This window comes from Penicillium angulare (assembly GCF_028827245.1).
Source record: "Penicillium angulare strain IBT 27051 chromosome Unknown utg000003l_segment0_segment0, whole genome shotgun sequence".
Classification (NCBI taxonomy): domain Eukaryota; kingdom Fungi; phylum Ascomycota; class Eurotiomycetes; order Eurotiales; family Aspergillaceae; genus Penicillium; species Penicillium angulare.
In genome coordinates, this window is record NW_026623162.1 from 1,599,223 (window position 1) to 1,626,852 (window position 27,630).

Consider the following 27,630-nt stretch of genomic DNA (forward strand, 5'->3'; position numbering starts at 1 on the left):
TACTGCGTTGGGCTCTAAAGAATCTTACTTTTGAGTACAAAGTTTTATTCGCACAAAATTGATACAGTCAGTGGCATACGCAACTGTCTAGCTGTCGAAAATGAGAAGTCAAATTAGGGGGGGAGAAAGAAGTGAGCCGTATACTGTGACCTTGGAGAATGATTTACCTCTACCATCCTACGAGATACAATCATCGATGCAAAGGGTTTAAAGTATTAGAAAGAAATTTGTAGGCAATCAAACTATCAACGTATGAAAGGAAACCGGGTGTATGTCTCATTAACGTACAGCAGGATCTCAAAGGGATTATCTGGAGGTGTCCTGCAGTTGGGGGTCATGTCATTGTCGTGCTGCCCTCGCTCAGACAAAAGTCTTGGTTGGAGAAATCACCGAACAAAAAAGAAACTCAAAGATGGAAAGTAGAAAATGAGAAGCTCATCGTACACGAACGCCATGAGGGAAATAGAGAGAAAAAAAAAGAAAAAGAAAACGGAGAAAAGAAAAGAAAAGAAAAGAAAAGGATCTCACACACAAGGAGAGATTAGTTATGGGACGACATCCGCAGAGGGGAATAGTAAAGAACCTATTGTGACAACTTGGCATCATAGACAAAAGAAGTGAAAGTGGGCTTTTTTGCATTTCGGGCATTCCTTGTTCTTAAAACATGAGGGATCGAGTCTTCTGCCGGCGAGCTTCGGCACTGGGCATATCGGGCTGTGAATAGGTGTGCTTGTGTCGAGGTCGGGGGGACTGGGGCGCCGGCGCCGCTGATCCCGCTGAAGCTGGGGGAGCCATCATTGTGCTCTGTCTATGTGTGACGGGTGAAGAAGGGGCGGGGATGCCGCTAGGAGCGAATCGGTCGATGGTCTGACGACGGGATTTGACACTTTGCTCGCGCTTCAGAACGAGGTTTGCCCATGGCTTGATAGCGCCGTTTCCTGAGGTGGAGCCTTTGCCAACAGCCTCGGACATCACTCGCAACCAACCTTCCTTATCCGCTGCACTGTCGGCATAGAAGTCGATCACTTCACCATTGCCGAATCGGATACGGAATCCCTCTTCGACAAACATATAACCTTCTTCCTCTTCAGCAAAGGCGGACTTACGTCGACCACCGCCTTTAGCAGGAGTTTCCTTCTGCATCAAAGATGATCTATCATCAATAAGCTTCGCAGCCTTGGCCAGGTTGATAGTTGCACGGGGCTGTCGCGTTGTTTCATGGTACGCGGTTAATTTAGAGCCCTGGAGCTTGAAGAAGCGGCGACGCCAGAACTGCATATAAATTAGCAAATTGAATCGATGGGATGATCGCTGTTGTAACTTGGGACTTACCGGGCAATCACCACCCTGCTGAGATAGAAATCCCTCCCAACTGCGCGCAGCAACACTTTCGGCCTCGCGCATCTCGCGAATGCAGGCATTCATACTCTTTGGCATATCATCTTCCTTTCCGCCCTTGGGCTTGGGGACAAACAAAAGTTGCAATTCAAGCTTGCCAATTTTGTACGGGGGTCGGCGTTGAGCAGTCATACTGGTTGCGCTCTTCTTGCTCTTGACACTGCTGGGCTGCTCGTCGACGGCCCACTCATTGAAACATGGAATGTCAACAGTATATGGGCGACCAAAAGCATGTGTCTCGTGGTCACTCAACGCTACATATGAGCGACCGAAGCTACCATCGCGGGCAACAACATTCCGAAGACGCTCCCAAACTGGGGCATTGACATCCTTCTTCTGTTGCTGAGACTGCATCTGTTGCTTCAGATCTAACTCCTTACGGCGGCGAGGTGACGCAAAGACACGGCTAAGAGCCGATGTCTTCTGGCGAGACGGAGAGCTGGGGTTTTCTTGCGGGTACATCTTATTCTCGTCAACCTTCATCTGCAGGGTCAGTTGGAACTCAAGGTCATTATGAACAATGAGCTCAAATTCTTGTCCGATGGGAGCTGATTTCCCAAGTTCAAGCCAGGATGTGGTGACACAGTGCAAGCCATTGTCCAGGGTAAGGGCAAAGTATGATCGTTCGCCTGTAGAGGATTAGTAACTGGGGAATGGAGAGAAACTTAAATGGCACGTACCGCGTGGCAGAGGAAGATCAATGTACTTGATTCCGACGACCTTGACAAAAAGCCTGCCCCGCTCTTCTCCATCTTCGTATGCATCTTGACCAAGAGGCTCATTCTCATCGATGGTTGGTGGAGCTTCTTGTACGTTGCTCTGGTGTCCAGGAAGGGGAGGAACTGCGCCTGGAACGGGCTTTTTCTTCGGAGCAACGCCTGCCATCTTTACACTCGGACGTCGGGTTGATCCGTTCCAGGGAACACTGGTCCATGTCTGCTGACTGGCTTTCCGTGGAGAAGAACCAGCAGACCGAGTACCGCGGGGATCGTCTGTTGTCGAGTCAATTGGGAGGGCAGGGTCTTCTTCATCGCGATTGCTCGCAATCACGACCTTGGTGTTTTGACGCATGAGGTAGCCTCTCTGTTGGATCGTAGATTTGTTAGCGATAGTTGCATCAGTCGGTGAAATGGGTAGTCCTGGGGTAGCAAAATCGAACGATGTATCCAAATGGGTCGCTGGAACAGGGCAAGAGTCAAGTTGGGAAAGAGCTAGTTGGAACGCCACCTTTTGGGACTCGATAACACGGTCAAATTCTTTCGTCAATCCCGATCCAAGGCTTTCCTCCTGGATGCTGAATGGAATATCCAATTGCATCAAACTTGTCTGCCTTTGGGTGAGGTTGTTAGGCAATGTCAGTTGGGGTGCGGCATCAAGTTTAGGTGCATCCTTCTCGGACTTTTGGGAATCATGCGAGGTCTGTTGAGTCAATTGCGGCAAAGGTGGCACAGGAGGGGCGTGCTGTCCACTAATCTTGCGTCGAGTAGCGGCCATCGCATCCATATCCGCTGGGGTGAGCGAGGGACGAGTTTTAAGTCCAGCGCCCGGAGCTCTAATTGTGGCAATGGGCTCAGGAACAGACTCGTCCGAGGAGATTGCTTCATCTAGGTCCTCATCTTCGAACGGCTTCTCTTCCTCCTCTTCCTCATCCTCCTCCTCCTCCTCCTCTTCCTCCTCCTCTTCTTCTTCTCCGTCATCATCAGAAATGGGATGGCGGATAACAGATTCCGGGGTAGAGGGTTCGGACATAGGCTCCTCCTTGATCTCGGGAGTCACGGGGCGTCCGAGAGATTGACGAATAGAAGTCATATCCAAGTGTTGGTCTTCCTTCGGCTCTGAACCTTGATTTTGCTTCTCGGCGCTCGAAGATAAAGGAGGAGGGTTTTCTTCACCGGCAACTGGTGTAGTTTGGGCAGAACTATTGTTGTTCTCGTGTTCGGCCGCTTCAGCTGCCGATCGCAATGAGTAATTACTGTCCTCGTCGTACTTGGCTCGCTGGTCACGAGAAGAAAGACTGTTGCTCGACGAGTTCTGATAGTAATCAGGGATGGCGTATAGTTCATCGTCGTTAGCTTCCTCTTTGATAATAACACTCGAAGCATCGTCGTCGTCCGTTTCGAGAGAGGGGATGGGAACATCAGGATCATAATTATCGTAAGGATGAGGGCTTGACTCCAAATGGGAGTCATCACCGAACACGTCATCTTCATCATCTTCGTAGTCATCACCCTTACGAATATCCCGAAGAATTGAATCGCGAGAGATCCTAGGAGGAGAGAAAACCGCATCTTTGGACAGAGCATCGCTCTGGTCGTTGGCACTTTGCTGTTCGGAATCCTTCTCAGTTTCCGTAGTCTTATACGGAGCGTCGTCGACCTCTTCACCCAGGTGGGGGGTCTTTTTGTCTTGAATCATCATGAGAGCAAGTCTTTCCTCCAAGGACATCCCGCCCTCCATATCAGATTTGCTGTAAGAGGCAGGCGCAAGTGGAGCCGGAAAACCACGCTGACTGCCACTGCCGAGCTCAAACGCGCTCGCGGTCTTATTGGGCGAAGTCGGCCGAGAGCCAGACATGCGGGAAACCGATGGCAGCGGGGGTAGGGGACGTCGCTCTCCATTTGAGTCCAAAGACTCAACCCGTGTGTGATGGGAAGATTCTCCTTCACGGGAGATTGGACGCTCCTCGGCGACTTCCTCGTCGACTGTCTCGACGAACGACTCCTCTTCTTCGTTCACACTTCCTGGGCTCATAAATCGCCACTCATCAGGCAACACAACGGGTGTCTTCTCAATATCCTCGAGAGACGCATCAAAACTATCGTCACGCTCCATCGATGATTCATGTTCGAAGCTAACCTCGTCTTCTTCCTCTTCGGATTCGTAACTGGCTTCGCGGGACTCCGACGTTACTGAAGACGGGTCAGGTGTCCTCATCTCATACTCGTTGACTTGAGGAGGCGCAGCATCAAAAGTAACGCTTTTGTTATGCCGATGTCCAAAACTATCGTACTCCGACCAGATATCACTTTGTGGGTCAAAGCCCTTGCCGTATCTGCTACCCTTGGACAATGAGGATTTTCCTGGAGATGGTTGATCTTTGCTGGGGGAGTGAGGTCTAGGTGGCTGCATGTCGAACTCATCATCTTCGGCCAATTGCGATTTGGCGAGGTTCATTTGACTCTCACGATTCGGAGATCGGTCTGTGGCCAAAGGTCTTATTGGTACAGAGACGTGCGCTGGATCATATTCTTGTCCACCTTCACGGAAGATATTGTGGTTTTTAACTCGCGACGCGCGCTTTAGGTCTTCGAGGGAGGGCCGTCTCGCTGGCAAGATGCAAGCTTCCGGATCATACGGCACACGGTTTTCAGAAGCCTTCGGAAATGGCGATGGTGAGTCTCTTCCCTTCCAAAAGAGACGAGGGGAGGCTGAGTTATTCAAAGGTGAGATATCGTAAGCGGGCGCATCGCCACTGGGAGCCTGTCGCAAAATATTTAGCTGAAGAATTCGGGAAGACACCGACTATTTTGTCAATCTTACTTTGGTAGTTTGGTTCCAGCTGGGGGAATTGCGTCGTTGCGCCATAGGGCTCACTTCTGAAAGTGGCCGTTGGCCAAGTCCGCCGGCCATCCTATTGTTTGGTATGATGAATGGCAAATGAAACACTCAAACCACTTAACACACAAATAAACACAGGATGTCTCTGTTCCTTGTATTAGCTACAGTTCATTGCGTCAAACAGCAAAGCAAGTCGGCGACAAGGCAAACTGATGATGCTCAAGCAGGAGAACACAAAGCATACCTTAGTCAATCAATATTGGACGTCGCGTGGATTATGTTTGCGCCAGCAAGTCTTGATACATAAACCGTGCAAACGTAAAAGTCGTGTCGGTCGCCTCAGGAATGTGAATGCGTCACCAAAACAATGCCACAATGGTCCGAGTCAACGCGAAAAGTGAAAGACCGTGAAAGTAAAGTTTTTAAGAGAAGGGATACCCAAGGGAGAAGGATAAGATGAGGGGTGAGAGGATCCGATCTCGATATCTATTCCATGGATCAGAAAGTGGATTGTTACCCCAAAGCAAGTTGCACTGTTGACACTGAGCCGGAAGTCTCCATAGCAACGCGTTTCAGCTGCGGAGGCGCTTTCCTTGTTTTGGACGTAGCTGATAGATGACTCAGCGTTGATAGCAGTCACATGTTATGACGGCCTCAAGGATCAGGTTATGTGGATCTACACTAGACCCAAGTAGGTATAGTGTGGAAATCAATCCTGAATAGTCAATCCGCGATTTTTCTTGGTCTGGAACATTTGAACAACTGAGTCCTTCTCAATTATCAACTTACCCACTCCCTTATATTACTCTGGTCGACCAGGCAGAATGCCTCTACCCGTTCGCTCCTCAGTATGCTTCCTATGCCAAACTAGGACGAGCATTGTTACTCCACCGACTGTGCTGTCGACATGGCAAGCCACGCGATCCATGGGTACTGGGCGATTGCATCGCAAGGCCGCTCGCATGGCTCTATCCCCTAATGTCGCAAAGCAGTCCCTCAAGAAGCCACGCTCGAGCCGAAGTGGACCTTTTGCAAGCATGAACCAGACCGAAGCTCGCATTCGAGATGAACCCCGTCCCCGATCCCCGGCCGCTCTCAAACGTTCTGGCGATAATACGAAATCGAAAAAGCCTGAAAGTCCTCTATACAAAGCACTGAAAATGCAAACAACATTGTCTCCAGTTACCTATGGCCGTCGGACAGCGATCAAGTCCAAAATTGCCGACATTACCAGTTTCGATCACATGCCTCTTCTCCCTGCTGTCAGACAATCAATTTTCACCCAAGCTCTGCCAAATTTAGCAGATGTCACGCCTACGCCGATCCAGCGACTCGCTATCCCTGCCCTCCTAGATATGAACCCCAACCGCAAGAAGCAATCTACCCCAGTCGCAGAGGACGAGCACAAGTACAGCCAATACCTTCTAGCTGCTGAAACCGGATCAGGAAAGACATTGGCATATCTCCTACCCGTTTTGGATGCTATCAAGCGTGAAGAAGTGATTGACAAACAAGAGGAGGAAATTTTGGCGGATCAGAAGACGAAAGAGCGTGAGGAAAGATTGAAAACTCGGACATTTGAGTTGGAACCAGAAGAGCCACCCATGACGAACGAAGCTCGCCCGAGAGCGATCATTCTTGTTCCTACATCTGAGCTGGTGGCACAAGTTGGAACAAAGGTAAAATCTCTTGCACATACTGTCAAGTTCCGATCAGGAATGATCTCCTCAACCTACACTCCCCGCCGCATTAAGAACGCACTCTTTCACCCAGAGGGAATCGACGTTCTGGTGTCGACGCCTCATCTCCTCGCATCCATCGCAAAGACAAATCCTTATATTCTGAGCCGTGTCAGCCACCTTGTTCTGGATGAGGCTGATTCTTTGATGGATCGTTCGTTCATTCCTACCACAATGGAAGTCGTCGATAAGGCCGCCCCTTCGCTTAAGAAACTGATATTCTGCTCTGCTACGATTCCTAAGAGTCTGGACAACCAACTACGAAAACGCTACCCGGACGTCAGACGTCTCACTACTCCCAACTTGCATGCCATTCCTCGACGCGTTCAGCTCGGAGTCGTGGATATTGAGAAGGAACCTTACCGTGGTAACCGTTCTCTTGCCTGTGCCGATGTCATTTGGTCGATTGGCAAGGCCGGTGAAGCCAGCGAGGGCGAAGAATGGGGACCTGTCCTCTCCGCATACATGGGACCCAAGGTCAAGAAGATTCTTGTGTTTGTCAATGAGCGTGAGGAAGCGGATGAGGTTGCGCAGTTCCTTCAGAGCAAGGGTATTGACGCTGTCTCGCTGTCTCGTGATTCCAGCTCCCGCAAACATGACGAGATCCTGGCCGAGTTCACAGAGGCTGCTCTCCCTCCCACATCTGAGGAGATCACGTTGGCGAAGAAGCAAGCACGCGTCGAAAAGCAGATTCCTTTGGAACTTAATGACAAGAAATCCGAATATGTGCGTCGCTTGCCAAACACCAAGGTTCTTGTTACGACCGACATCACCTCCCGCGGTATTGATACTTTGGCTGTGAAGACCGTGTTGCTATACCACGTGCCGCATACTACCGTTGACTTTATTCACCGACTTGGTCGTCTGGGACGCATGGGTAAACGTGGTCGTGGTGTGGTTCTTGTTGGCAAAAAGGACCGTAAGGATGTTGTTCGTGAAGTGCGTGAGGGCATGTTCCGCGGACAAGCTTTGATTTAAATATGCATATTCTAATATTTGTACTGTATAAACATGTATCATATTTGGCGTTTCTGTTTTTGTAAGTTTTGGTCTGGGCCATGTGGGAAAAACGAAGGTGACATAGCGATTGCTATGAAGATACATTTCTGTTAGTGGATACCAAACCTGTTCATGGGGGCGATCGCCCATTTGAACCAGTGCTTTTCTTGGAACGATCTGCTCTATGTATAAATTACACTGAAATAACCTGTACATAACTCGAAGTCCGTGTTGGGCGCCCATCTCCGCTTATAATCTGTCTACAGTAATAAACATATCTACATATTTTTATCTCATCTCAATAAATGAAAACTCATAAAAAAACCTTGGAATCCGTTTGGATACAACATGCACTACTCCATATATTGAGCTGAGACTGAGTGTCCTGATGGTGAAACAATAACTAAGTGGAAGGTATTTACAAGAATGTCAGGCTTGCCAGTAGGCTCGGCTGTTGAAAATATTAGTATATGTATCGGCCTCTGGAGGTCGGGTTTGGTCAGTTTGTGGTTCAACCCCCGCACCCCAAGACTCGAAAAACCTTGTTATAGGTCTGTGCAAAGAGCCTCATTCAATGTTTGAATAGGTTTACTTATTCCCAAGAGCATGTACTACTAGACGCAATCTACCTACTCCAAAGTCTGATAAATCATACAGGATATCTAAATCAAGACTCTTGACTATGCTATTTTTAACATAGTTCCAAGGTTCACGTTCTTAATTGCCGAGGACGCGTAAACTCAGGCCCCGCAAGTCTCCGAGGCTAATGTATACAGTGCTCTCAGGTCAAGTGCTCGCTTCCAAGGTTGGCCACTCACGATTTTAGTGAAAACTTTTCTCTTCCACTGCATTTTCCTTCTCTACCCCTGAAAACTTATGATATATGATCTCTAATCATCGGAGCCTTCAACGAGAAAAGGCTGAAAGCTACATCGTCCAAAAGACGCTATTGCGACCGGTCCCAGTTACTAGTGGGCACCAAGTTGACATCTTAAAGAGCTGACGTCACCCCTCAAGGAGGCTAGAGGTTGAAAAAAAAACCTAAAGAATCAAGGCAAAATCAACCTTTCTTCTGATTAATTCAATATGAAGGTGTCCACGAAGATCTTACCATTATGGGCTCTATGCATTCTTCAGAGTGGCTTTGTGGCCGCCGAGTCAACTACAGAGACTGATACCGCAACAACTTCGACAGCGTCTACAGAGTCAAGCGCGTCAGGAACGTCAGGGATATCGGATACCGTTGTTATTTATGTGACATCGGAAAGCTCCGTTGCCGTTCCTACGGGCGATTATATCACTTATTCCAACACCGACACTTTTTCGTCCGCTGCACTTAATGCTACGACAACAGGGAACTCGACAATCACTACATCGGCGACAGATGTCGTTATTGTGGGAACAGCTAGCTCCAATTCCAATAGTACTGCGACTACCTCCTCATCCACTGCTACCAATACCCAAGCATGTAACGGCCATGTCGACTTCTGCTCAAGAAAGTACTCCAACATCACAATGGTGACGGCGCACAACAGTCCATTCGTGAAGAAGAACAACATCGCGGCTAATCAGGATTACACCGTGACAACCCAATTAGACGATGGAATCCGAATGGGTAACTCCTCCCAAAGTACAATCATATACATAACATCGCTAACAATCCACAGTATCCTTCGAGGCACACTACTACGAAGATGAAATCTACCTCTGCCACACATCTTGTTCCCTCCTCAACATGGGAACCCTAGAGGCCTACCTAACAACAATAACGAAATGGATCAAGAAAAACCCCTTCGAAGTCGTCGCCATCCTAATCGTAAACTCAGACTATGTATCGCCAGGAAACTTCAGTGGACCCATCCAAAACTCCGGCTTAATCGACTACGTCTACGAGCCCTCGAAAGTCCCCATGAGCCTCGACGATTGGCCAACATTAAGTGAAATGATTCTTCACGGTGAACGCGCCGTCGTCTTCATGGATTATGAAGCCGACCAGACAGACTACCCGTATATCTTGGATGAGTTCTCTCAGATGTGGGAAACGCCTTTCTCGCCTTTGAATCGTTCGTTCCCTTGCACAGCGCAACGACCACCAGGCCTTAGTACTGCGAATGCTGAGAAAAGGATGTACATGGCGAACCATAATCTTAATCTAGAGGTTATTTTTGATAGCGTGGATATCCTGATTCCCGACTCGGCGCAGATTAATGTGACTAATGCTGTGTCTGGATATGGAAGCTTAGGAGTGATGGCTAATAACTGTCGAGGTATGTGATTCCCAGGGAAAAATTATTGCCAGTATAAAACTGACTCAATGATTAGCTGAATGGGATCGACCGCCTAATTTCTTGCTAGTCGATTATTATGACAAGGGTGACTTCGCTGGATCGGTCTTTGAAGTTGCTGCTGAGATGAATAATGTCACATATGATGAAAAATGCTGTGGCATGTCATCTGATGCACCGGGCAACTTCAAGTTTTCACGAGTCTCGAGTTGGTTGATTGGAACTGTTCTATTTACTACATCTTTGTCGTACATACTATGATTTGGGATATAAAGAGTATATAATTTATAGCAGCGAGCGAATTTATTTGAACGATTCAAGTCATACATCATAAGTGCATTGCGACTGGCGCTTTTTGGAAGAAAGGAACAAAAACAACCAGGTGTATCACGTAAAATATACAAAAGAAAAAGCATAAACAAAACTCAACTCAAAGAAGATCTTGTCCAACAAAAAATTGCCAAAGACCATGTGGATCGCCGCCATCTGACCCAACGCCGGGATAAACGTTGAGAAATGATAGATCAGATTGACTATCAGACGGCGAGGTATTGAAATTCCAAAAGTTGGCAAAATTTGGGTTCGAGTCATCCTAAGTCATGTTAGCCAAGCCCATCAAGTCCGCGAGACATCAAGTGTACACACCTGAACACCGAGGGCATTGTAAAATCCGGAGCCGAGAAATTCTTGTGGTTGTTGTTGCTGTTGCTCGTACCCTTTCCCAGTAACCGGGCTTGAGAAAGAAGGCTGTTGATAAGGAGCCAGGGGCAGCTGTGGTGCTACTGAGGTTGTAGTTCTTGGATCCTCCATACTAGGAGTGCGGTTTCCAAGCGTCATATTACGGGAGATACGGCGCAAAACTTCAGAGAAAGGAGCAGGTTTCCTACCCAGTTGGTGCTGGGCTGCTAGGTTGAATGTGTTGGTTTGAGTAGCAGATCTTCGAGATTGGCTCTCAGAAATGAGTTCACTATAGTTGTGGCAGGGGGTTAGACAAGGGCCTCGGACACCGGGAAGGTATATGTACCTGATTATGCGGAAGGCGGACTCAACAATACGGCGGAGGGACGTATTACTGATTTCGCTGTACATGGAGAATATTTCACGGACCATATAGATAGTACGCGTTCTATCGTCTATCTCATTAGGGGGTAAGTTGCTAATTTGAACGTATGTTAGCTTTGTCAAGGGAACGCGGATTGAAAAATTATTGCCTCGGTGCACTTACTGATCAATAGCCCAGAAAAGATCTAAGAATAAGACCATTGCCGCACTCAGAGTGTGAGAATATACGAACCTGGATGTAGTTTGATGGCGTATTAGCCTTCAAATCCTCAAGAAACGAAGGAATATTTAGGAACTTACCACAGCGATCCGCCAGTTGTCAGGTCTCGCAGATTATAATGACAGTCTATGACAATTCGTGCTGAATCTAGGCAGTTATCTCGGGACAGAGCAAATTTAGAATCCTTGGAGTAACCTCGTGATAGAAATGGCCTATTGAGGCGGACGATACGAGAATGTATCTGAATAAAAGCTTCTTTAGCACGGGAACAAGTATAAAATGAAGGAGGATGAAAGATTTACCCCCTCTAGAGCAATATCTAATTATGAGGAATTCCAGTTAGTCTCAAGTACGAATAGCAATAAATTGGTTTTTGCAGATAGAGTGTACTTACTTCGTTGTCGTCGAATTTTTGGATCGTTATTATCAACCAGAGGATCTTCTCGTTGATAGGCGTCACTGAAAAAGTTGTATTTAGCTTAACATATCACCAAGACAGCCTGATCCTCAAGTGTCTCAACTTACGGGAGGCCTTCTAATATCTTGCGGTATCCAGCATCCAATTCCAAGACTATTCCGGCAGGGAGATTAGCGATAAACCATTACCCAGTCCCTAATAGCGTCGGGAAACCAACCGGCAGAGAATGAAAATCGATCAGCGTATGTAATAAGCTTGTCAAATGTTTGACGAAGCATATTAGCAATATTCCACTTATAGACCTCAAATGAGCTCGATGTGACAACCTGTGCAGGCCGAGCCGTATACCGCCAATCCGTCGGTGACAATTCCCAATCGTCGACATTATCAACCACCTGTGACGTACATTGATCTGGATGAATGGTATAACAGCGGAAGCGTGCTGACGCAGACATCCAATCCGACCATTGTACCATCATCCACACTCGAAGTCCCATGTAACGTTTGACGGCATTTTTACCAGGGGGCCACGCTGGGTCATCAGGGGGCATTCTGTCATAGAGCAAGGATTAATACCCTTGGGTTTCGTATAAAAAGAAGCTTACAACTCACGTTTCAGGATTGTGGCCCAGCCTATGTAAACCCATGAGCTGGGCTGTACGAATTGCCAAAGCATTCCAATTTAACATCATGTCAGCTTTTCTCCAGGCACTCGAGGATTGGAAGAAAGAATTGGATAGAATAACAGTCCTGGGTGGATTCATTTATTAGCTTATAAAATCGACATGGAGTGGATAGCCATTAGCCTCTCACGTACTGTATCGTTCTGACCCGTGGCGTAGCCATTGCGTCACCAAGGTAAAGAGCTTTCAGGCTCACTGCGTGGTATTTATTTGTGATCTCGCTAAGCTTCTGGTGAGTATACCCATGAAAGGGATGATTGGGGGCCGTTGGTGCCGTGGAGCGGTTATCTAATGCGAGGGCCATAACCATGAAGAAAACAGCCAACCACAAAGGATCAACCTCATTTTGGCGTTGCTGAGCAATCATCTCCCAAAAGTAATTCATTTCTGCTTGAAAGGAAGGCCAGCTTCAAGTTGGAGGAAATAGTCAGCTAGCTGGCCATCGAGACCTTGAAGTGCACGCGATAAGAGTAGGGGACGAAGGGTGTTGTGAAGTTCTGCACTCACTGTAGAATGCGAGATCGCCAATGGATTATGTTTTTGTATTGCTCAGCTAAATAGTAGCTTTGGCTTAAGCTTGGCAAATTCTCGAATATACTGTGCATAGCATCAAGTTTATGTCCCATTAGGTGCTGTGGCGTGTCCGGCTCGGAGCCCCCCTGTTGCATAAGCACAGGATTGAAGCGGTCTAATGTAATGTCCCACGGTGGCGCAACGATACTGGTCAGAGCCGAAGTGAATTCTTGATCCTGTTGTTCAAGTTGATGCCGTAACTTTGGAGGATCATCTTTGGCACTACCTGCCAGGGCTGCCCCTGAGATGGTGGTGAGCATATTCCCTCTCCAATATTCATGAGATATCATCGAGTCATTGCCAGCTTCCGCTTCATTTGTTTGCGGGTTGAAAGCAATACTCTCCAGCACAACTGCGGCATTTTCTGCTGCATCGTCGTAGAATGCCGATAGTCCCTTCGAAGGAGGGCCATTTGACCGAGTAGCGGATGAAGTGGCATTGGGCGCATTAGCAGAAGGGCGGGATGTTGTGTGATCATTTCCATTGCCGGATGCTCCCGCCTTGGAGATTTGCGTATCTCGAGGCAAACTTGAAGCCTCTCTGGAATCTTGATTCTCGATACCCTGTTTCGATTGGGAAATGTTCGAATTTGACGGTTGCTGGGCCATGGTGACTGCTTTGACAATCTCAGCTGGCAAACTTTCAAGGGTATCTTGAAGAGATTCAAGCCGCCTTTGAAGATCATCGACTTGTGTTTTCAGCGCAAATGGCTGTGGCGATGGCTCAACCTTGGCATTTTCCCAGCGGCATGAACCAGGCATGCCCCTCCTGACACAAGCCATGCACGGAATATTGCGGTCGCACTTTATTTTTCGTCGTCGGCATTCAGAACACGAAATTGCCATCCTAGGTCTTTTTGGCTCTCGATGCTTCTCTTCAGGGTCATCTTCATTACCGCTGTCGTTTGAGAGTGCTTGCGAGTCCGACAATGATTCGACCTTGCCATGAGATCGTTCATAGTCATCCGACTGTATGATTCTATCAATTGGCCTCTTGCCTGATGGATCAGCCCAATCATGGTGAGATAAACTGGGGGTGACGTTGTGAGGGGCCCTGGTCGCTGAGTCCTCTGCAAATGACGAGGGCTCGTATTGCTGGAATGACCGACCGGAACCAACGCCCCACTGTTTATCCCTATCACTGGAAGACGGGAAAGAGCTCATTGTGCTGTCAGTGCACTTAGGGCGTATGCGTACATCCAGAGTGACCAGTCCAAGACAAAGTCTCGCGATCGGATCGCTGGATTGAACAACGTGGAATTAAGGGCTCCCTTAGCCTGTGCCTTGTGGGGCTTGGACCCTTGGAGCGGGCGAACGCAGAGTGGCTGCAAAATTTAACGGGACAAAACAACTAACAATTAGCGTGGTACTTCCCAGCCTGTTCAATTATGCAATCTGGGGAGAGGGAGGTTGGGAATGGGAAATTCGGTAAGTAAAGCTCGGAGATCAGACCGGAGTGTCCGTTGATAAGGAAGTTCTGCACGGCCCCACGTTTTAGTGTGGTGGATTGGTCTCGTTAGTCTCAGTCAGACACTTGTAGCCTTGATCTCCGGGGTTAAAGTGGGTTTCTTTTATCGTCTTCAAACCAGCTCTGATCATAGTTGGTCATATGAGCAGAACTAGAGTGCGAATGGACATAATTTACCATTAAAACCACCAATCTCAGGCATCAAATCCTCAATTGGCCTCGGAATACTACCCAGCGAATCAGCATCGTCTCTCTGATCATGAAGATCATCTCCCGTATTGAGGGCTCGCGCTTGGCATTGGCGCTTGGCATTAGCAACATGCGCGTTCTTGTGGATCCCAGCGGTCTTCACTCTGCACAGAGCGCCGTGACCTAGGTTGCATGACTATTGTCAATACATATTTCATCAAAAACTCCATCAGTTACCGTGTAGCGTGTTCCAGGCATATTTGGCTGAGTGCAATATATTCCAGGTGTCATTTAACACGCATAGAAGTGTCTTGGCAAGCACAAAGCGAGACAAAAGTACATTTGATATCATGATAACCTCTTGAATTTGCTCGTTATTGTCAAAATTTGGATCCTCCCTGAAGACCACAAAACAGATTCCGGACCCCATAACCTTAACCATGAAATCCGTTCTGTTCAAGTTTATCAGCGCTGGATTCGAAAGGCGTAATGCGGCAAATGTCGACACTTATCCACTCTTTACTACCGCGTATGTTAAGAGGCCCAATCATGGATTAATTTTCCGACCCTCAACCAAACGTTGGACATAGGCCTAAGTTAGATGGAACCCCCCTGGCATTCTGAACGAATAGAGTTGCGGCTATTGAATCCGGATTTTTGAGGATTCATCAGCGCTTGCGTGCCATGCTGTTGAGTTTCTGGTTCATGCACACACGATTTTTGTTCCCCTCATCCCCTTTCCCTTCCAGTCAGCTTCTGATAATCTCGAAGGTGGTGACACAAGTGGACCACTCAGTACAACAGGGTTCTTGGAAGTCAGTTGAAAAGCCACATTTACGACTCGATCGCTCTGATCGATCGTGTGCTTTAGATCGATGGCATCTACAACAAATCCCGATTCGGCCGCCACACAAGCCCTTCCTATTCCCATAAGCGACCATAGCCAGGAAAACACATCCAGTGGGCACCAAATTGCGATCGATGAGTTTGATGTGGGTGGAGCCGGAGTTTCATTGAAAGCTTGCCTATTTTTAGTAGAGCGATGAGCCGGAGTTTGAGAACTATGGGTTGGATAGCACTTCATTGTCTTCGAGTATTATTCAATACGAATATGAGAATGGCCGGCGTTACCACAGTAGGAGTTTGGTAAGCTCTACAAATGGCCTTGATTTGTTGGAAACTCGCAGTATCGCTAACACCATTCGCAGGGGAATTACATGTACTTATCAACTCTATTCACCAGCATCACGTTCAAGAGTAGTGACTAATCCAAACAGGATGCCGAATGATGAAGAGGAACAAGATAGAATGGATTTGGTGAGTTACTCTGGATTCCCTTCTCATGATTCACTGGACTGACATGAATAGGCACATCATATGTGAGATTAGAGTCATGACCCTTGTGGTCAACCTACCGCTAACAAGCCCACCAGATGGCTCATGTTAATGAAAGGAGAATTGCATAAAGTCCCAGTAAAAGATCCTCAGCGTGTCCTAGATCTCGGGACTGGAACAGGCATTTGGGCTCTTGATATGGCAGAGTATGCTTCACCACTATATCTAGTATGATACGGACGAGCCCACACTGACACCCTGCAAGAAACTTTCCCCAGGCCCACGTTATTGGTAATGATATTAGTCCTATCCAGCCAGGCTGGACTCTTCCAAATGTGGAATTTATCGTGGAGAACTTCGAAGATGAATGGCTTTACGAACACGACAGTTTTGATTTCATCCACGCACGACTTTTAGCAGGGCTTGTGGACTACCATTCTCAACCTCTATGGGTCGTTGTTTAACTTCATTCTAGATGCGTTGCAGATTGGCCGCAGCTCATCCGAAATATTTATGACCGTGTTAAACTAGGCGGTTATTTCGAGATCCAGGAGAGCGTCGTATGGGCTTAGAGCAATGACGGCTCATTAACAGCCGACTCTCCATTATTTCAATACGTGCAAGCCCTTGATACAGCAGGCCGTGCTACTGGCCGCGAACTCAACATTTACTATAAATTACCACAATTACTAAGTGAGGCGGGATTTGAAGATGTGACACAGTTTACATATCTTTTGCCTTATTCACCATGGCCTCGCGATCCATATTTAAAAGAAACCGGCAAGTATCAAGCCTTTCAAGTCAACCAAGCAGTTGAGGTTTATGGATTGAGATTATGCACTCAAGTGTTGGGGTGGGGGAGAACCCGTCGAAGATTTTCCAAGCGATGGTTAAGAAGCAACTTCGGGAAACGAGCTTACATGCCTATGTCAAGGAGTAAGTGGGCTTTCTATGCATTCTCCACGATCTGCTTTCTACACAAATAGGGTTGTTGTATATGGAAGAAAGCCTTTGAACACTAAACGTTAACAAGATTGAAATAATGAATGGCCAATCATTTAATAGACCATTATATCCAAAACCTCTCTACACTTGAGAATCCTTCCTAGCCAGTAATGTGACTGGAGGCCAATAAAGTTGACCACCATCCATCTTCCCGATACTCTCATCTAAAGGCTCTAAGCTGTTCAACCATTCAGCCTGACTAGGGATCGACGGAAACTTTTGCCTCAAATCATCCAAAGCCGCCCCGAGATTCTGCATAGCAAGCATAGCGTTACTGATAGCCAGTGGTCGAAGATGCGGCGCCCATGTTCCGTACTGAGCATCAACTACTTCCAATCCCACGCCGGCGCTCTGTACATGTTGATCGAGTTCCTCAAGCCATCTGGAAGACCAACTAGTCAGATCAATGCTTTACTTGCGAAATTTTAGAGGATAACTTACTGAAAGTCAAGTTTTGAAGGAAGATGTACACGATCTAGCATATTTCGAATCTCGCGTGCAGCGTCACCTCTTGTTACGAAGCTACCGAATCGCGCATCTTCCCATTGAAGGTATCCTCCAGGTCCTTTGATTAATATGGTCAGATTTGTTCCTGGTTATACCTTGAGTCGTCTGACACCCAAAAATAATAAAATCTACAAGATAAAATTCTTCAACTTACTGAGTAATTTAGCAGCGTGGCGAATGAGAGGGCTCGGATCATTTTCGCGGGGAATGTAAGCCCACATGCGGATATGCACCACGTCAAATTGACCTTCAAGAAATTCAGGGACATCATTCATCGAATCAAGTACCCCAAACGTAACGTTTGAAGGCCAATACTCCTGATTAGGAAGATGGGCATCTGAGATATCGTAACCGACGACCTTGGAGTTTGGAGGCAGAGTAGGAGCTAGTTGGAGGGCCCAGATCCTATAAAGAATGTTAAATAACCATGAGAGAACAATGAGATAAAATTTACCCTGTCCCTGTACCAAGATCTGCAATCTTCATACCATCCTTAGTTTCTATCTTGGGATGGAGCGAATATCCTGTGTGTAACTGCCACACCAGGTGCTGAGAAGCAAGTCTGCGGGGGCTCAGTCAGCGCATCCTCGGGATTGGAAGAAATGAAATGTTCCATGCCTGCATGCTTCTGCACCGTCTTGTCTGAGTAGGTATGAGGCGTTCTTTACGAAACCCATGCCGAGAACCTTGAAAATATGAAAAGTGGAGGTTGCTTAGTTGTTTAATCGATGTTCAATCGAGAGATAATATTGCGCACGGTTTATTCCTGCCCCACCTTCAATCCTTCATCTTGGCATTAGGAGTAGTACCTAAAGACGGCTAAGATTGAAACAAGAAATGTCATATGATAGGAATATACAAATATCGCGTGCGGGATATGGGTTTAGATCTTTCTTGTTCTCCAGTCGTTCTTTCGGGTATGAACGAACCTTATAATAATAAAAGTGCTATATCCCTGCCTCTCCTGAGGTTCTTATTCAAGTTTGACTTACAGTGCCCCCAAAATTGGGCCAATACATTTTAAGGACCTGCATGTTGGCTGTCAAGCACAAACCTGATTGTGCTGCTAGTATTTTAGTTTTCAATCAAGTAAAGAGCTATCGTGTCGAACATCAAACAAGGTGACCAATATTTGAAACAGTCGTTCTTATTTCAATAAGCCAACTCAATTATATACGCGTTGTATATGGTATTCTCCAATATTTTAAATCTAGAAACCGTACAAGTGACCGAAATATTCAATGCTTAGGCGGGGATAATGGAAGCTCGCTTGGTTCGGGTAGACCTGCAGTGCTACTATAACAGGTGCTTGACCATATAAAGCGACTAAATGAGCTTCGTCATGAGACTTAAATCAAAACACGTTGTAGCCACATGGAAAATGTCGTGCTAGAGGAAGCTGGAACCTTGGAAGGCAATGCTATGACAAGATTCATGGGAAATCACCCGTGATACTCGTAGCTTATGGTATCCATGTGAGCCAAATGATAATTATTGCGCAAGAAAGTTGGTCTGGGCGAGTAAGCTATTAGAAAGGATGACTAAAATCAGCAATCCTACATTGAACCTTTATGTGTGTTATGATAACAAGAGAAGTCGCCTAGTATGTAAACTAATCTTAGTGTCAGGTGTCATGTCTGATGCGACTCGAGCAACAAGCACTAGGAAAGACCCGTCTGATGACCTATAAATCCGCTGTATTTTCCTCAGTATAAGTGGTAATATTTCAGGAACATTTCATCCTAAAAACTAGAAATTTGACCAATTCACAATCTAATTTACAGCTGGTATTCATGTTTGAACGAGGCGGGGTACTTGACATCTGCTAACGGATCCTTTGTCTCGTCTGCGCATCCGGGTCATCCGAAGAAGCGAAATTAGGATATTCATGTATTAAAACTTGTTGCAAGGCAAGATCACTATAATTCTTGGCAAAATTTCACCTAGAGTGCCACGTATAAATGTGAATAGAATATGTCAATCTGGACCAAGGTAGGGGAAATCCGTGCCCTTTATGCCAAGCCAGATTTATTCTCCGTGGCCCCACATAATCCAAAGCAATACATTCTCAACCTTGGAACTTTGGACAAGGATATTGACTTGATTATACAGATTCATTAATACTGAGAGACGTAATATGTGGACTCTGTCATTCTGCTTAAATATATTCGATTAGTGTGATTCAATTCGATCTCCTAGCCTTGGCAATCTGCATGACACGCCTATGTAGAACCAAGCTTGAGCCAAGCCTAGATTGAGCCATTGAGCTGCCAGTGGAACCAAGCATTAGATTCATATGTATAGTTCAGCTGACACGAGTTTCGCCGTCATCGAGACTTCTGTAGTGCAGTGCTGACGTCCCTTTTTGAATATTTGCATATATTTCTTCAAGATATAAAGCTGCTCTTCAGACTGGAGTCTTTCAAATTTTCCTCAAGCCAAAAAATGTCCAAAGGAAAAGTTAAAGTTATCGTGGCTGGTGGAGGTCCCATCGGACTGGGGGCCGCTCATGCTCTGCATCTAGCTGGTATTGATTTTCTTGTTTTGGAGCGCCGACCTTCCATTGTTGAAGATGAGGGGGCTATTTTGGTTGTCTGGCCTCATACACTGAGAGTTATGCATCAATTCGGGATCTTGAAGAAACTCTTAGCGCTTGGAGGAGAGCTTAAACATCACCTGTCTTTCACGGTCGATGGGCATGTTTTTAACGAAAGTCCTCGTTGCACGCAAGCGCAAGAGTAGTATGTCTTTTTCATCCATATTCCCTTCTTCCTCTTCCTCTTATCTGGTCAAAGTTTATTTGACTGACCAGTTCAAATTAGTTACGGGCATGCTCCGATTGCTTTCCATCGAGCCGAGCTAGTCAAGGTCTTGTATAATGGTCTTCCCCAAATCGCAAAGGAAAAAGTCATCACAAACAGTGATTTAGCGACTATCGAAACAGACTCTACTGGGGTTAAAGTCACTTGTCAAAATGGAAATGCCTACTTGGGATCCATCGTCATAGGGGCGGATGGCGCCCAAAGCAAGACTAGACGAATCATGCGAGATCTCGCCCTCCATGAGAAACCCCATCGGCCCTGGGACTCTGAGGATCCCTACGTATCCAATTTCAGGCTCCTGTTTGGAACATTTCCATCGCCGTCAGAGCCGGGACTGGGCTATGACACTCAAGCTCACAAGAAAGCAGCCGTGTACTTTAGTGGCCCTAAGCGAGCATGGTTCTTCCTATATGATAAACTTCCAACACCAACCCGCGATCATATCAGGTATACGAATGAGGATATCGAGACATTAGGTGCTGAATTTTCAGAATTCCCTTTAACGCGAGATTCCAAGGTCAAAGATGTCTGGCCACACATGGAACAGAAAGGCATGACAAACTTACAAGAGGGAATCGTGCAAAATTGGAGTTTTAAAAGAATTGTTCTTGCCGGAGATGCCGCTCACAAGTTTACCCCGCATTTGGGGCTGGGGTTTAATGATGGTATCCAGGATGTCGTGGTGCTTTGCAATGGCATACGACAAGCTTTGAATGAAACAGAGAAATTTGACGGAACTCTCGATCTTCCTAGTATTACCGAGGTTCTTGAAAGCTATGAAGCTTCTCGAAAGGGTCCAGAGAGTTCTTTGTTGGCTGATTTAAAGAATTCGGGCTTCGAAACCCGAATGCACACTTGGTCGAATACGTTTTATTGGATTTTGTCACGATATTTAGTCACTCCACGGTGGATTGAAAGTTTCATTGTGAAAAGCGCGATTTGGCCGGAGTTTCGCAAGGGGAAAGTACTAGACTATGTACTATCGGACGAGCCTATGCAAGGCAAAGTGGAGTGGTTATATCCCATGCGTTCGAAATCTTGAGAATCAGATTGTGGACCCAGTTTATCCACTTTCAAACAAGCCCTTAAACATGTGTTCGAATGTTTGCCTGGTATTTATGCACCATTATTGCTTCAAGCCCACCCATCCAAGTTATTGAAAGTTAAATTCCGTCTATTGATTTTGATTCTTCCGATAAGCCCTAAGTAGTGGGTCCATGATTGGTGTTAATAGAGATTCTCGACAACAAATTAGGTGCTTATTTGTCTAGACCTCGAAGAATTCCCGACACGCTGTCAATGAGGATCGTTTCCCCTAGTCTAGTGGTCGATCAGGAGTTCATGATCTGATGGGGTGGATGTATCCAGAAACTCGGGCCCTAAGACATTCCCGCTTCAGGGAACTAAGGTTCACTTAGTGGAGACGGCCCACAGAGTAGGTGTTAAGCGACTCACGTGTCTAAAGCTATTAGATCACCCCGCATAGAACCAGCGAGGAGTAATTAGTTTGTTTATCTCTTTGCCGTCATTATGGTTTCAACGGTTGCTGTAGCTGGCGCGACGGGTGGTATAGGAAGAACACTCGTGGAACAGATTCTAAAGGAGAACAAGTTCTCCGTGATTGCTCTAACACGGAGTGTACGTCATCACTCGATCCCCGTAATTCTTAACGAACCTTGTTAATTAACATATCGATACAGGAGAATGTTAAATCGCCTGTCAGCGGTGCGCAGTATGTGCAGGTAGATTATGAAGATATCCCAGCACTTGCGAAACAATTAGAGACCCATGCAGTGCACACTGTCATCTGCGCCATTGGAATGCTGGGACTTGATTGCTCCGAAGCTCAAATCCATTTAATCCGAGCTGCTGAGAAGGCGCAGACTGTGCAGCGATTTGTTGCAAGCGAATGGGGGTACTACACCAAAGAAGAGTAAGTCTGATATGCCCTCTAGGCATCTTTTGCTGAAATAAACATACCAACTTTCTGACAATCTCACAGGAGAAGGACTATCGATCCAGGAGTTGACTGGTTCCTATCAGCTGCAGATATCCTGAAGGAAAGCAGATTAACGTACACTCGTCCAGTATGCGGTGCTTTCATGGATTTATTAGGCACAGGCTCGCCGCGCATGAAATCACACATCCCACCTATGACCATCGCAGTGGATGTTTTAAATCGAGAAGCATGCATACCTGCGAATGGAAGTAACACTATAACCATGATCTATAGCTACGATGCCGCGATCTTGATAGCAAAGCTGCTAGAGCTCGACGACTCGGAGTGGTCCGAGTTCAGCTTCTGCGCTGGGGTGGATACTACCTTGAGTGAAGTCCTCAAAACAGCAGAAGAGGTCTGTGGTAAGTAGATTCTTATATCTCCCTACGTTGTACCGATATTATATAGTAGTCTAACTAGTTTTTATAGGTGAAAAGTTCAAAGTGACGTACATGGAACCAGACGATGTCAACAAAGGAGACGTTCCTAGTATGAAGCCGCTCGAAGGAAGCGGAATCCAGCACGATGAGCAAAAGGAGTATGGCTCTTTTGGCTATCAACTTTATCTCGCCGACGGATTTCACTTACCTACACAAAATCGAGTGGGTGATAAATTTTCAGACTTCAAGCCCACGACTGTTCGCGAATTCTTGACCTCATGCTGGGATAAGAAGGCTTAGGCAATAAAGTACATGGATTTGATCATCGTCAAATTGCCAACGTTGATATTTGTAAATAAGGACTGGAGTAACGTTGGAACGGCTGAGCGCTATTTTTTGTGAACATGGGGACGCAGTGATCGTTCAAGCAACATTGACTATACAACTTCCATACGCATGTACACACTTTAAGGATAACCTGACTAGAAAAAGAGTAAATTGACTAATATCAAGAGAGATGTATGGATATCATAATGGAAGAGGGCCCAGAGTAATTGAATCAAAACGAAAAACGGCAATGACCGGGAAGCGGTCATCCAAACAAAAACCACCCGAGGGTATTTCATAGCGATTATCAATGCCACCATAATCCAAACCCGAACGTATGTAACCAAAATCCGGGGGTATAATCGAGAGAAACGAAAGGATCCGTAGAAGACAAAGTTGAAACGAGGAGAAAGAAAGGAAAATAGATAGACGACAATCATGCGAGTTGGCGTTCTATGTTTCGTGGTCCACTGAGAAGTGACGGTGGGATTGGCGACACACGACCATAGACATGAGCTTCCCGGGAGCCAGGCTGCGGAGGTGGAGGTGGTGGAGGCGGAGGCCGACCGAAGCCTGGATGGGAAGGATGAGGATGAGGATGGGAAAACGGATGTGGTGGCGGAATCATGGGAGGTGGAGGTGGACCGCCAACAGTCAGACGATTGAAATCGCCTGGGAGCTGTTGTTGGGGTGGATAGCGGTATTGTGCGACTTGAGGGGGAGGAGAGGCTGCGTAGCCCATTGATCGAGTGGGATCGTTAGGAAGGGAGACGAGAGATGCGTTGAGAGTTCGGGTAATGTCTTCGAGTGTTACCTCCATCGGCGCGATGTAGGTTGTATTGCTTCTCTCGGACCACGCAAGGACATGGCCACAAACACGACCGGTTGACCTGTCAAATACCCAAGCACCGGAGTCGCCGGGGGCTGTGAAGCCAAAAGATGGTTAGCTTCTTTTCTTTGCCAGTTTACTTTGATACATAGGCAGTGAGGTATGTTGCTTTTAAGATCCGGTGGAAACGACTATGGTTTACCGGCTTAATGAGGAAAGGAGTCACATAAAGGGGCATGCATAATAAAGCAACGGCAGCAAGGGTATCTAATTAAGAATCGTATACACATAAACATGAATCGGAGGTGCGCCTCTTACCTCCAAAGTTCCCATGGACGCAAAAGCTCGTCGAAAAAGAGTGTCGACCATGCATTTTGACCAGAGTCATTGCCTTCGATATCTGCCCTGATTGCAGACCACTTGTGCGGCCACAGCAATGAACCTTTAGTCCACCCAACTCCTCCATCCGAGTGACTTGGTTGAGAAATATAGGTGGCGGTTGAGCGGCCCGCCCAGGAGCAGGCCTTATGGCGGAAGATGAGGTAGTGTCAATTATAATATTACGGGGATCCATACGAGCATCATCCACTCTGATAAGAGCCCAGTCAATTTCGTGCTTGATCCCCTTCCATACCCAGCGACGCACGCCTGATGAGGCATGGACGTAGCCCAAAGAATGTGATGCAAGATGCTCATCATCTCGATCTTCAGGGGATGGAAAGAAGTCTTCATGCACGTCATCAATGGCTGGTTGGGTGACAAATAGTCGTGGCTCTTCCCCAGGCTCTATGCCGGTAGTGTCGCCAATAGATGCGGCATCGTCATCATCATCGGCATCAATAGATTCATCGTCAGAGGATTCATCTTCGGAGAGCCAGTATTCATCGTAGCCCGCTTCGGTGCCATGTGGCATAACGTCATCGCCATCTTCAAAATCAGAAAATTCAAGCTCCAGGTTGATCTCTGATTGATCATCATGATGATAACTTGACAGATGATCCACGTTACCGATAGTGGATGTGTTGCGGGGCCAGTTGCCAGCAGAGCGTGTCGGCAATTCATCTTCACTTTCATCTGATTCTTCCTCGTCACTTAGTGCTTCGAGCATATGATGAACTGTCAAGCCATACGGCATTCCATCAACCAGGACGGCTCCACCGTATGAAACAGGCGGGAGGTGTTCCTCGTTCTGAAAGGCACCAATTGAAGCGCCGCATAGAGGTCTTTGCTGGTAACATGGATTCAGTTCTCGCTGACGAAAGGGCGTCTCGTTAGATCCATTTGGGCGCGTCTTTGCTGGCTTGTGACGTTTCTGACGGGGCACTTTGGACCGCTCGATATCACCTCGGATAACAATGAGGTCCCAGTCGTCACGGCCTAGCTGGAAGTGCTTCTTTAACGCGGAACGAACTTTCTTCACGCTAGCACAGGTTACACAGATGGTAGTTCGTGCAGATTCAGGAGATTCTCCAGTCATCATGAGAGTCGCTCCACACGATTCGCTTGAGTCTTTCAAGATCTTCTGGAGAAGTCGACTAAGCTTAGGCATCATTTGAAAATTCCATTCTTGCCAATGTTCATCAGGTATCTCCAGATGAGGAAGACGCTTAAGAGTACGCTTCTTGGCAGGTTTTTCCGGGCCTTTGGCAGGTATCACTGCACCCCAGTTGTCACTTGGAATCTTTGGGAGATTTTTATCAAGGTTAGCCGGCTCATTGGTATGCCTATAACCGCCAGTTTGTTCATTTGCAAGGGTAGGCTCAGGGGTGGGAACAAGGGCCAAGGGTAGATAGTCATCGAGCTCTTCAGCCGGTGGCGCTGAAAATATATCAATCCCACAACATGACCACAGAATCTTACAGATTGTGTACATGAAGTTCATCGAGAATGAGAATGTTCCGTCAGGGTCGGATAGGTCGAGGACGGGATAATGATAAATTTGAGGAACGCGAAGCGCGAGGTCGGTCATAGGCTGTGTTGAAAGGTGAAAATTAGGGGCGTCGAGACAAAGCTGGACGGCTTGGAGGTATGCGCCACCACACTTTGGACCAAGCTTTTTGACATAGAGATCTTCAATGCGGTGCTTAAACCAAGTACGGTCATACTTCATCTTCCACAATCGCCCAATAGGTGCCCACAGACCAATTTCCAGCAAGACCAACCCAAGCGAGTACAGATCATAGGCCCATGCGCCATCATCATCGATATTACGCTTATCCTCTGGGTGACGGTACATGGCCGATGATAATGGTTCAGGAGTGGGGCCGTCTCCTGCGAATCGGACTGGTGTGGTCAAATAGGGTCGGCGTAGATCTGGTGATAGTCCGCTTTCGTCATTGTTTGCGTCTGCACGGCCAGGAAAGAAGATGATATTGCTGCTGTTGATGTTACCATGCACTGCATTCTGGCTTCTCAAGTGCAAAGCGGACATTAACAGATCATAAGCAAGTCGAAAGCGGATCTCAAGGTTCGGCATTCGTTTCTCACGATAGTCCTCGGCGGAAGGTAGAAGGTCGACAAGGGAAATAGGTTTGAGTTCTTTTAATAAATCGCTCGGGTTTCGTAGAAATGGGAAATAATCAACAGGCATCTGATAAAGGAACGCGAATCGTGAGTTCGGCTCGTCAATTGAATAGCCAAGGAATCGTAGTAGGCCAAGGTGAGAAATTCTAGCATTCTGCAACAGCTGCTCGAGAGATTTCTGTAGCTTTTCCAGCCGAGAATTCTGTTTGTCTTTGTTGGAATCCACAATCATAGGCATGAATTCAACTAATACAGAGACCTGTAATTCTCTAACCGAGCATTGTAAGGTGGGAGAGGCGGATGTATCTAATCTTCCCACGGCGCGCGAGTTGGAAGATACTGCGACAGGTTCATATGGGGGAGGGTTATTATCTTCGCCGGCTCCATAGAGATGCAAAGCAGATCGCTCGATGATAAGCTGGTGGGAGGAGAGGAAGTGTCCGCCTTGTGTTGTAGATGGGGAAAAGGTGTATTGGTCGAACATTTGCTTGGGGCTCTGGACTTTCTCCTTCGAGTCTGAGAAAGAGCCTTGGGGCGAGTCAAAGGGTCGTCGAGCGATGCCACCATGCTTGGTAGATGACATGCTGGAAGCCATGTTTCGCCGAGAGCGCGACAAATCATATAGCGTATCGATACATCCAGTCAGTTCATTCAAAATAGTTTTCGATCGGCTTATATCATCGTCCGTCCATTGGGTCTTGAGAGGTCGGCTTCCGAGGGGTTCTTTCGATAGGTCCATCTTGCGGTCTTTCGAGGGGAGCATCGGAGGGTCGAGATGTTGTACTCTCTCGGCGTCATTGAGCAAGTCTTGGATTGATGACATGACACTCTCGACGACGTCACTAAAACCAGCCGCAGTGAGGGATTCATCGATATCATTAGGCTGAGCGGCGCTGGCGTCGCTCCAGTCCAGCCCCCATGAGAGTAAGCGATCTCGTTGTTTTTGGAAACTTTGATGGAGGGCAATAAGTTCGGGGTCATCAAGTGCTTTCGATGCGGTCGTCACACTTTCGCAGGAGGTCTTGGTATCGGTGTACAATTTCGTGAGGCGGCGCTGAAGGAAACCGCCGCCTCCATGGCGCATGACTGACATGTTGGCGAAAGAGGTGCGATCACGGTAACTGGACTCCAAGGATCAAGATACAGAGTCGCGTACGTTCAGAGATCCATGTCGAGAAGGTGATAAAGTGAAGATACCCTAGAGTAGAAGGGATGCAGATCAGGAGAGAAGAGATGAGCACATTCAATGGGTGCCTGGACGCGACGATTAGAGTGATAGAGCGAATGCGGGTGGATTGAAGGGAATCCTGTT

At 47.0% G+C, this 27,630-nt stretch overlaps 12 protein-coding genes across 12 annotated transcripts; 5 read left to right on the forward strand and 7 right to left on the reverse strand.

Annotated features, from left to right (window-relative positions):
* Positions 1–657: 657 nt before the first annotated feature.
* Positions 658–5,028, reverse strand: bud4 (uncharacterized protein; the record flags this gene model as incomplete). The annotated part of the gene is made up of 4 exons (XM_056918968.1): positions 658–1,272; positions 1,333–2,027; positions 2,079–4,878; positions 4,939–5,028. 4 exons carry the CDS (start codon positions 5,026–5,028, stop codon positions 658–660), a joined length of 4,200 nt encoding a protein of 1,399 aa, XP_056782126.1.
* Positions 5,029–5,780: 752 nt separating this feature from the next.
* On the forward strand, positions 5,781–7,673 carry mrh4 (ATP-dependent RNA helicase MRH4; the record flags this gene model as incomplete). Its single annotated transcript, XM_056918969.1, has 1 exon — positions 5,781–7,673. One exon carries the CDS (start codon positions 5,781–5,783, stop codon positions 7,671–7,673), a length of 1,893 nt encoding a protein of 630 aa, XP_056782127.1.
* Positions 7,674–8,780: 1,107 nt separating this feature from the next.
* Positions 8,781–10,240, forward strand: N7478_002756 (PI-PLC domain-containing protein; the record flags this gene model as incomplete). The annotated part of the gene is made up of 3 exons (XM_056918970.1): positions 8,781–9,309; positions 9,362–9,961; positions 10,017–10,240. 3 exons carry the CDS (start codon positions 8,781–8,783, stop codon positions 10,238–10,240), a joined length of 1,353 nt encoding a protein of 450 aa, XP_056782128.1.
* Positions 10,241–10,409: 169 nt separating this feature from the next.
* Positions 10,410–11,068, reverse strand: N7478_002757 (uncharacterized protein; the record flags this gene model as incomplete). Its single annotated transcript, XM_056918971.1, has 3 exons — positions 10,410–10,571; positions 10,625–10,946; positions 11,004–11,068. The coding sequence occupies 3 exons, from the start codon at positions 11,066–11,068 to the stop codon at positions 10,410–10,412; spliced, it is 549 nt and encodes a 182-aa protein (XP_056782129.1).
* A 781-nt stretch (positions 11,069–11,849) lies between these two features.
* N7478_002758 (fungal specific transcription factor domain-containing protein) lies at positions 11,850–12,230 on the reverse strand (the record flags this gene model as incomplete). The annotated part of the gene is made up of 1 exon (XM_056918972.1): positions 11,850–12,230. One exon carries the CDS (start codon positions 12,228–12,230, stop codon positions 11,850–11,852), a length of 381 nt encoding a protein of 126 aa, XP_056782130.1.
* A 635-nt stretch (positions 12,231–12,865) lies between these two features.
* N7478_002759 (Zn(II)2Cys6 transcription factor domain-containing protein) lies at positions 12,866–14,098 on the reverse strand (the record flags this gene model as incomplete). Its single annotated transcript, XM_056918973.1, has 1 exon — positions 12,866–14,098. The coding sequence occupies one exon, from the start codon at positions 14,096–14,098 to the stop codon at positions 12,866–12,868; it is 1,233 nt and encodes a 410-aa protein (XP_056782131.1).
* Positions 14,099–14,553: 455 nt separating this feature from the next.
* On the reverse strand, positions 14,554–14,849 carry N7478_002760 (uncharacterized protein; the record flags this gene model as incomplete). The annotated part of the gene is made up of 2 exons (XM_056918974.1): positions 14,554–14,787; positions 14,829–14,849. 2 exons carry the CDS (start codon positions 14,847–14,849, stop codon positions 14,554–14,556), a joined length of 255 nt encoding a protein of 84 aa, XP_056782132.1.
* Positions 14,850–15,466: 617 nt separating this feature from the next.
* Positions 15,467–16,390, forward strand: N7478_002761 (class I SAM-dependent methyltransferase; the record flags this gene model as incomplete). Its single annotated transcript, XM_056918975.1, has 4 exons — positions 15,467–15,583; positions 15,630–15,908; positions 15,981–16,132; positions 16,192–16,390. 4 exons carry the CDS (start codon positions 15,467–15,469, stop codon positions 16,388–16,390), a joined length of 747 nt encoding a protein of 248 aa, XP_056782133.1.
* A 622-nt stretch (positions 16,391–17,012) lies between these two features.
* N7478_002762 (class I SAM-dependent methyltransferase) lies at positions 17,013–17,924 on the reverse strand (the record flags this gene model as incomplete). The annotated part of the gene is made up of 4 exons (XM_056918976.1): positions 17,013–17,313; positions 17,373–17,496; positions 17,593–17,843; positions 17,893–17,924. 4 exons carry the CDS (start codon positions 17,922–17,924, stop codon positions 17,013–17,015), a joined length of 708 nt encoding a protein of 235 aa, XP_056782134.1.
* A 1,959-nt stretch (positions 17,925–19,883) lies between these two features.
* On the forward strand, positions 19,884–21,302 carry N7478_002763 (FAD-dependent oxidoreductase; the record flags this gene model as incomplete). Its single annotated transcript, XM_056918977.1, has 2 exons — positions 19,884–20,179; positions 20,261–21,302. 2 exons carry the CDS (start codon positions 19,884–19,886, stop codon positions 21,300–21,302), a joined length of 1,338 nt encoding a protein of 445 aa, XP_056782135.1.
* A 488-nt stretch (positions 21,303–21,790) lies between these two features.
* On the forward strand, positions 21,791–22,939 carry N7478_002764 (uncharacterized protein; the record flags this gene model as incomplete). The annotated part of the gene is made up of 4 exons (XM_056918978.1): positions 21,791–21,898; positions 21,961–22,193; positions 22,263–22,621; positions 22,689–22,939. 4 exons carry the CDS (start codon positions 21,791–21,793, stop codon positions 22,937–22,939), a joined length of 951 nt encoding a protein of 316 aa, XP_056782136.1.
* Positions 22,940–23,402: 463 nt separating this feature from the next.
* N7478_002765 (uncharacterized protein) lies at positions 23,403–27,411 on the reverse strand (the record flags this gene model as incomplete). Its single annotated transcript, XM_056918979.1, has 2 exons — positions 23,403–23,890; positions 24,114–27,411. 2 exons carry the CDS (start codon positions 27,409–27,411, stop codon positions 23,403–23,405), a joined length of 3,786 nt encoding a protein of 1,261 aa, XP_056782137.1.
* Between the last annotated feature and the right edge of the window lie 219 nt (positions 27,412–27,630).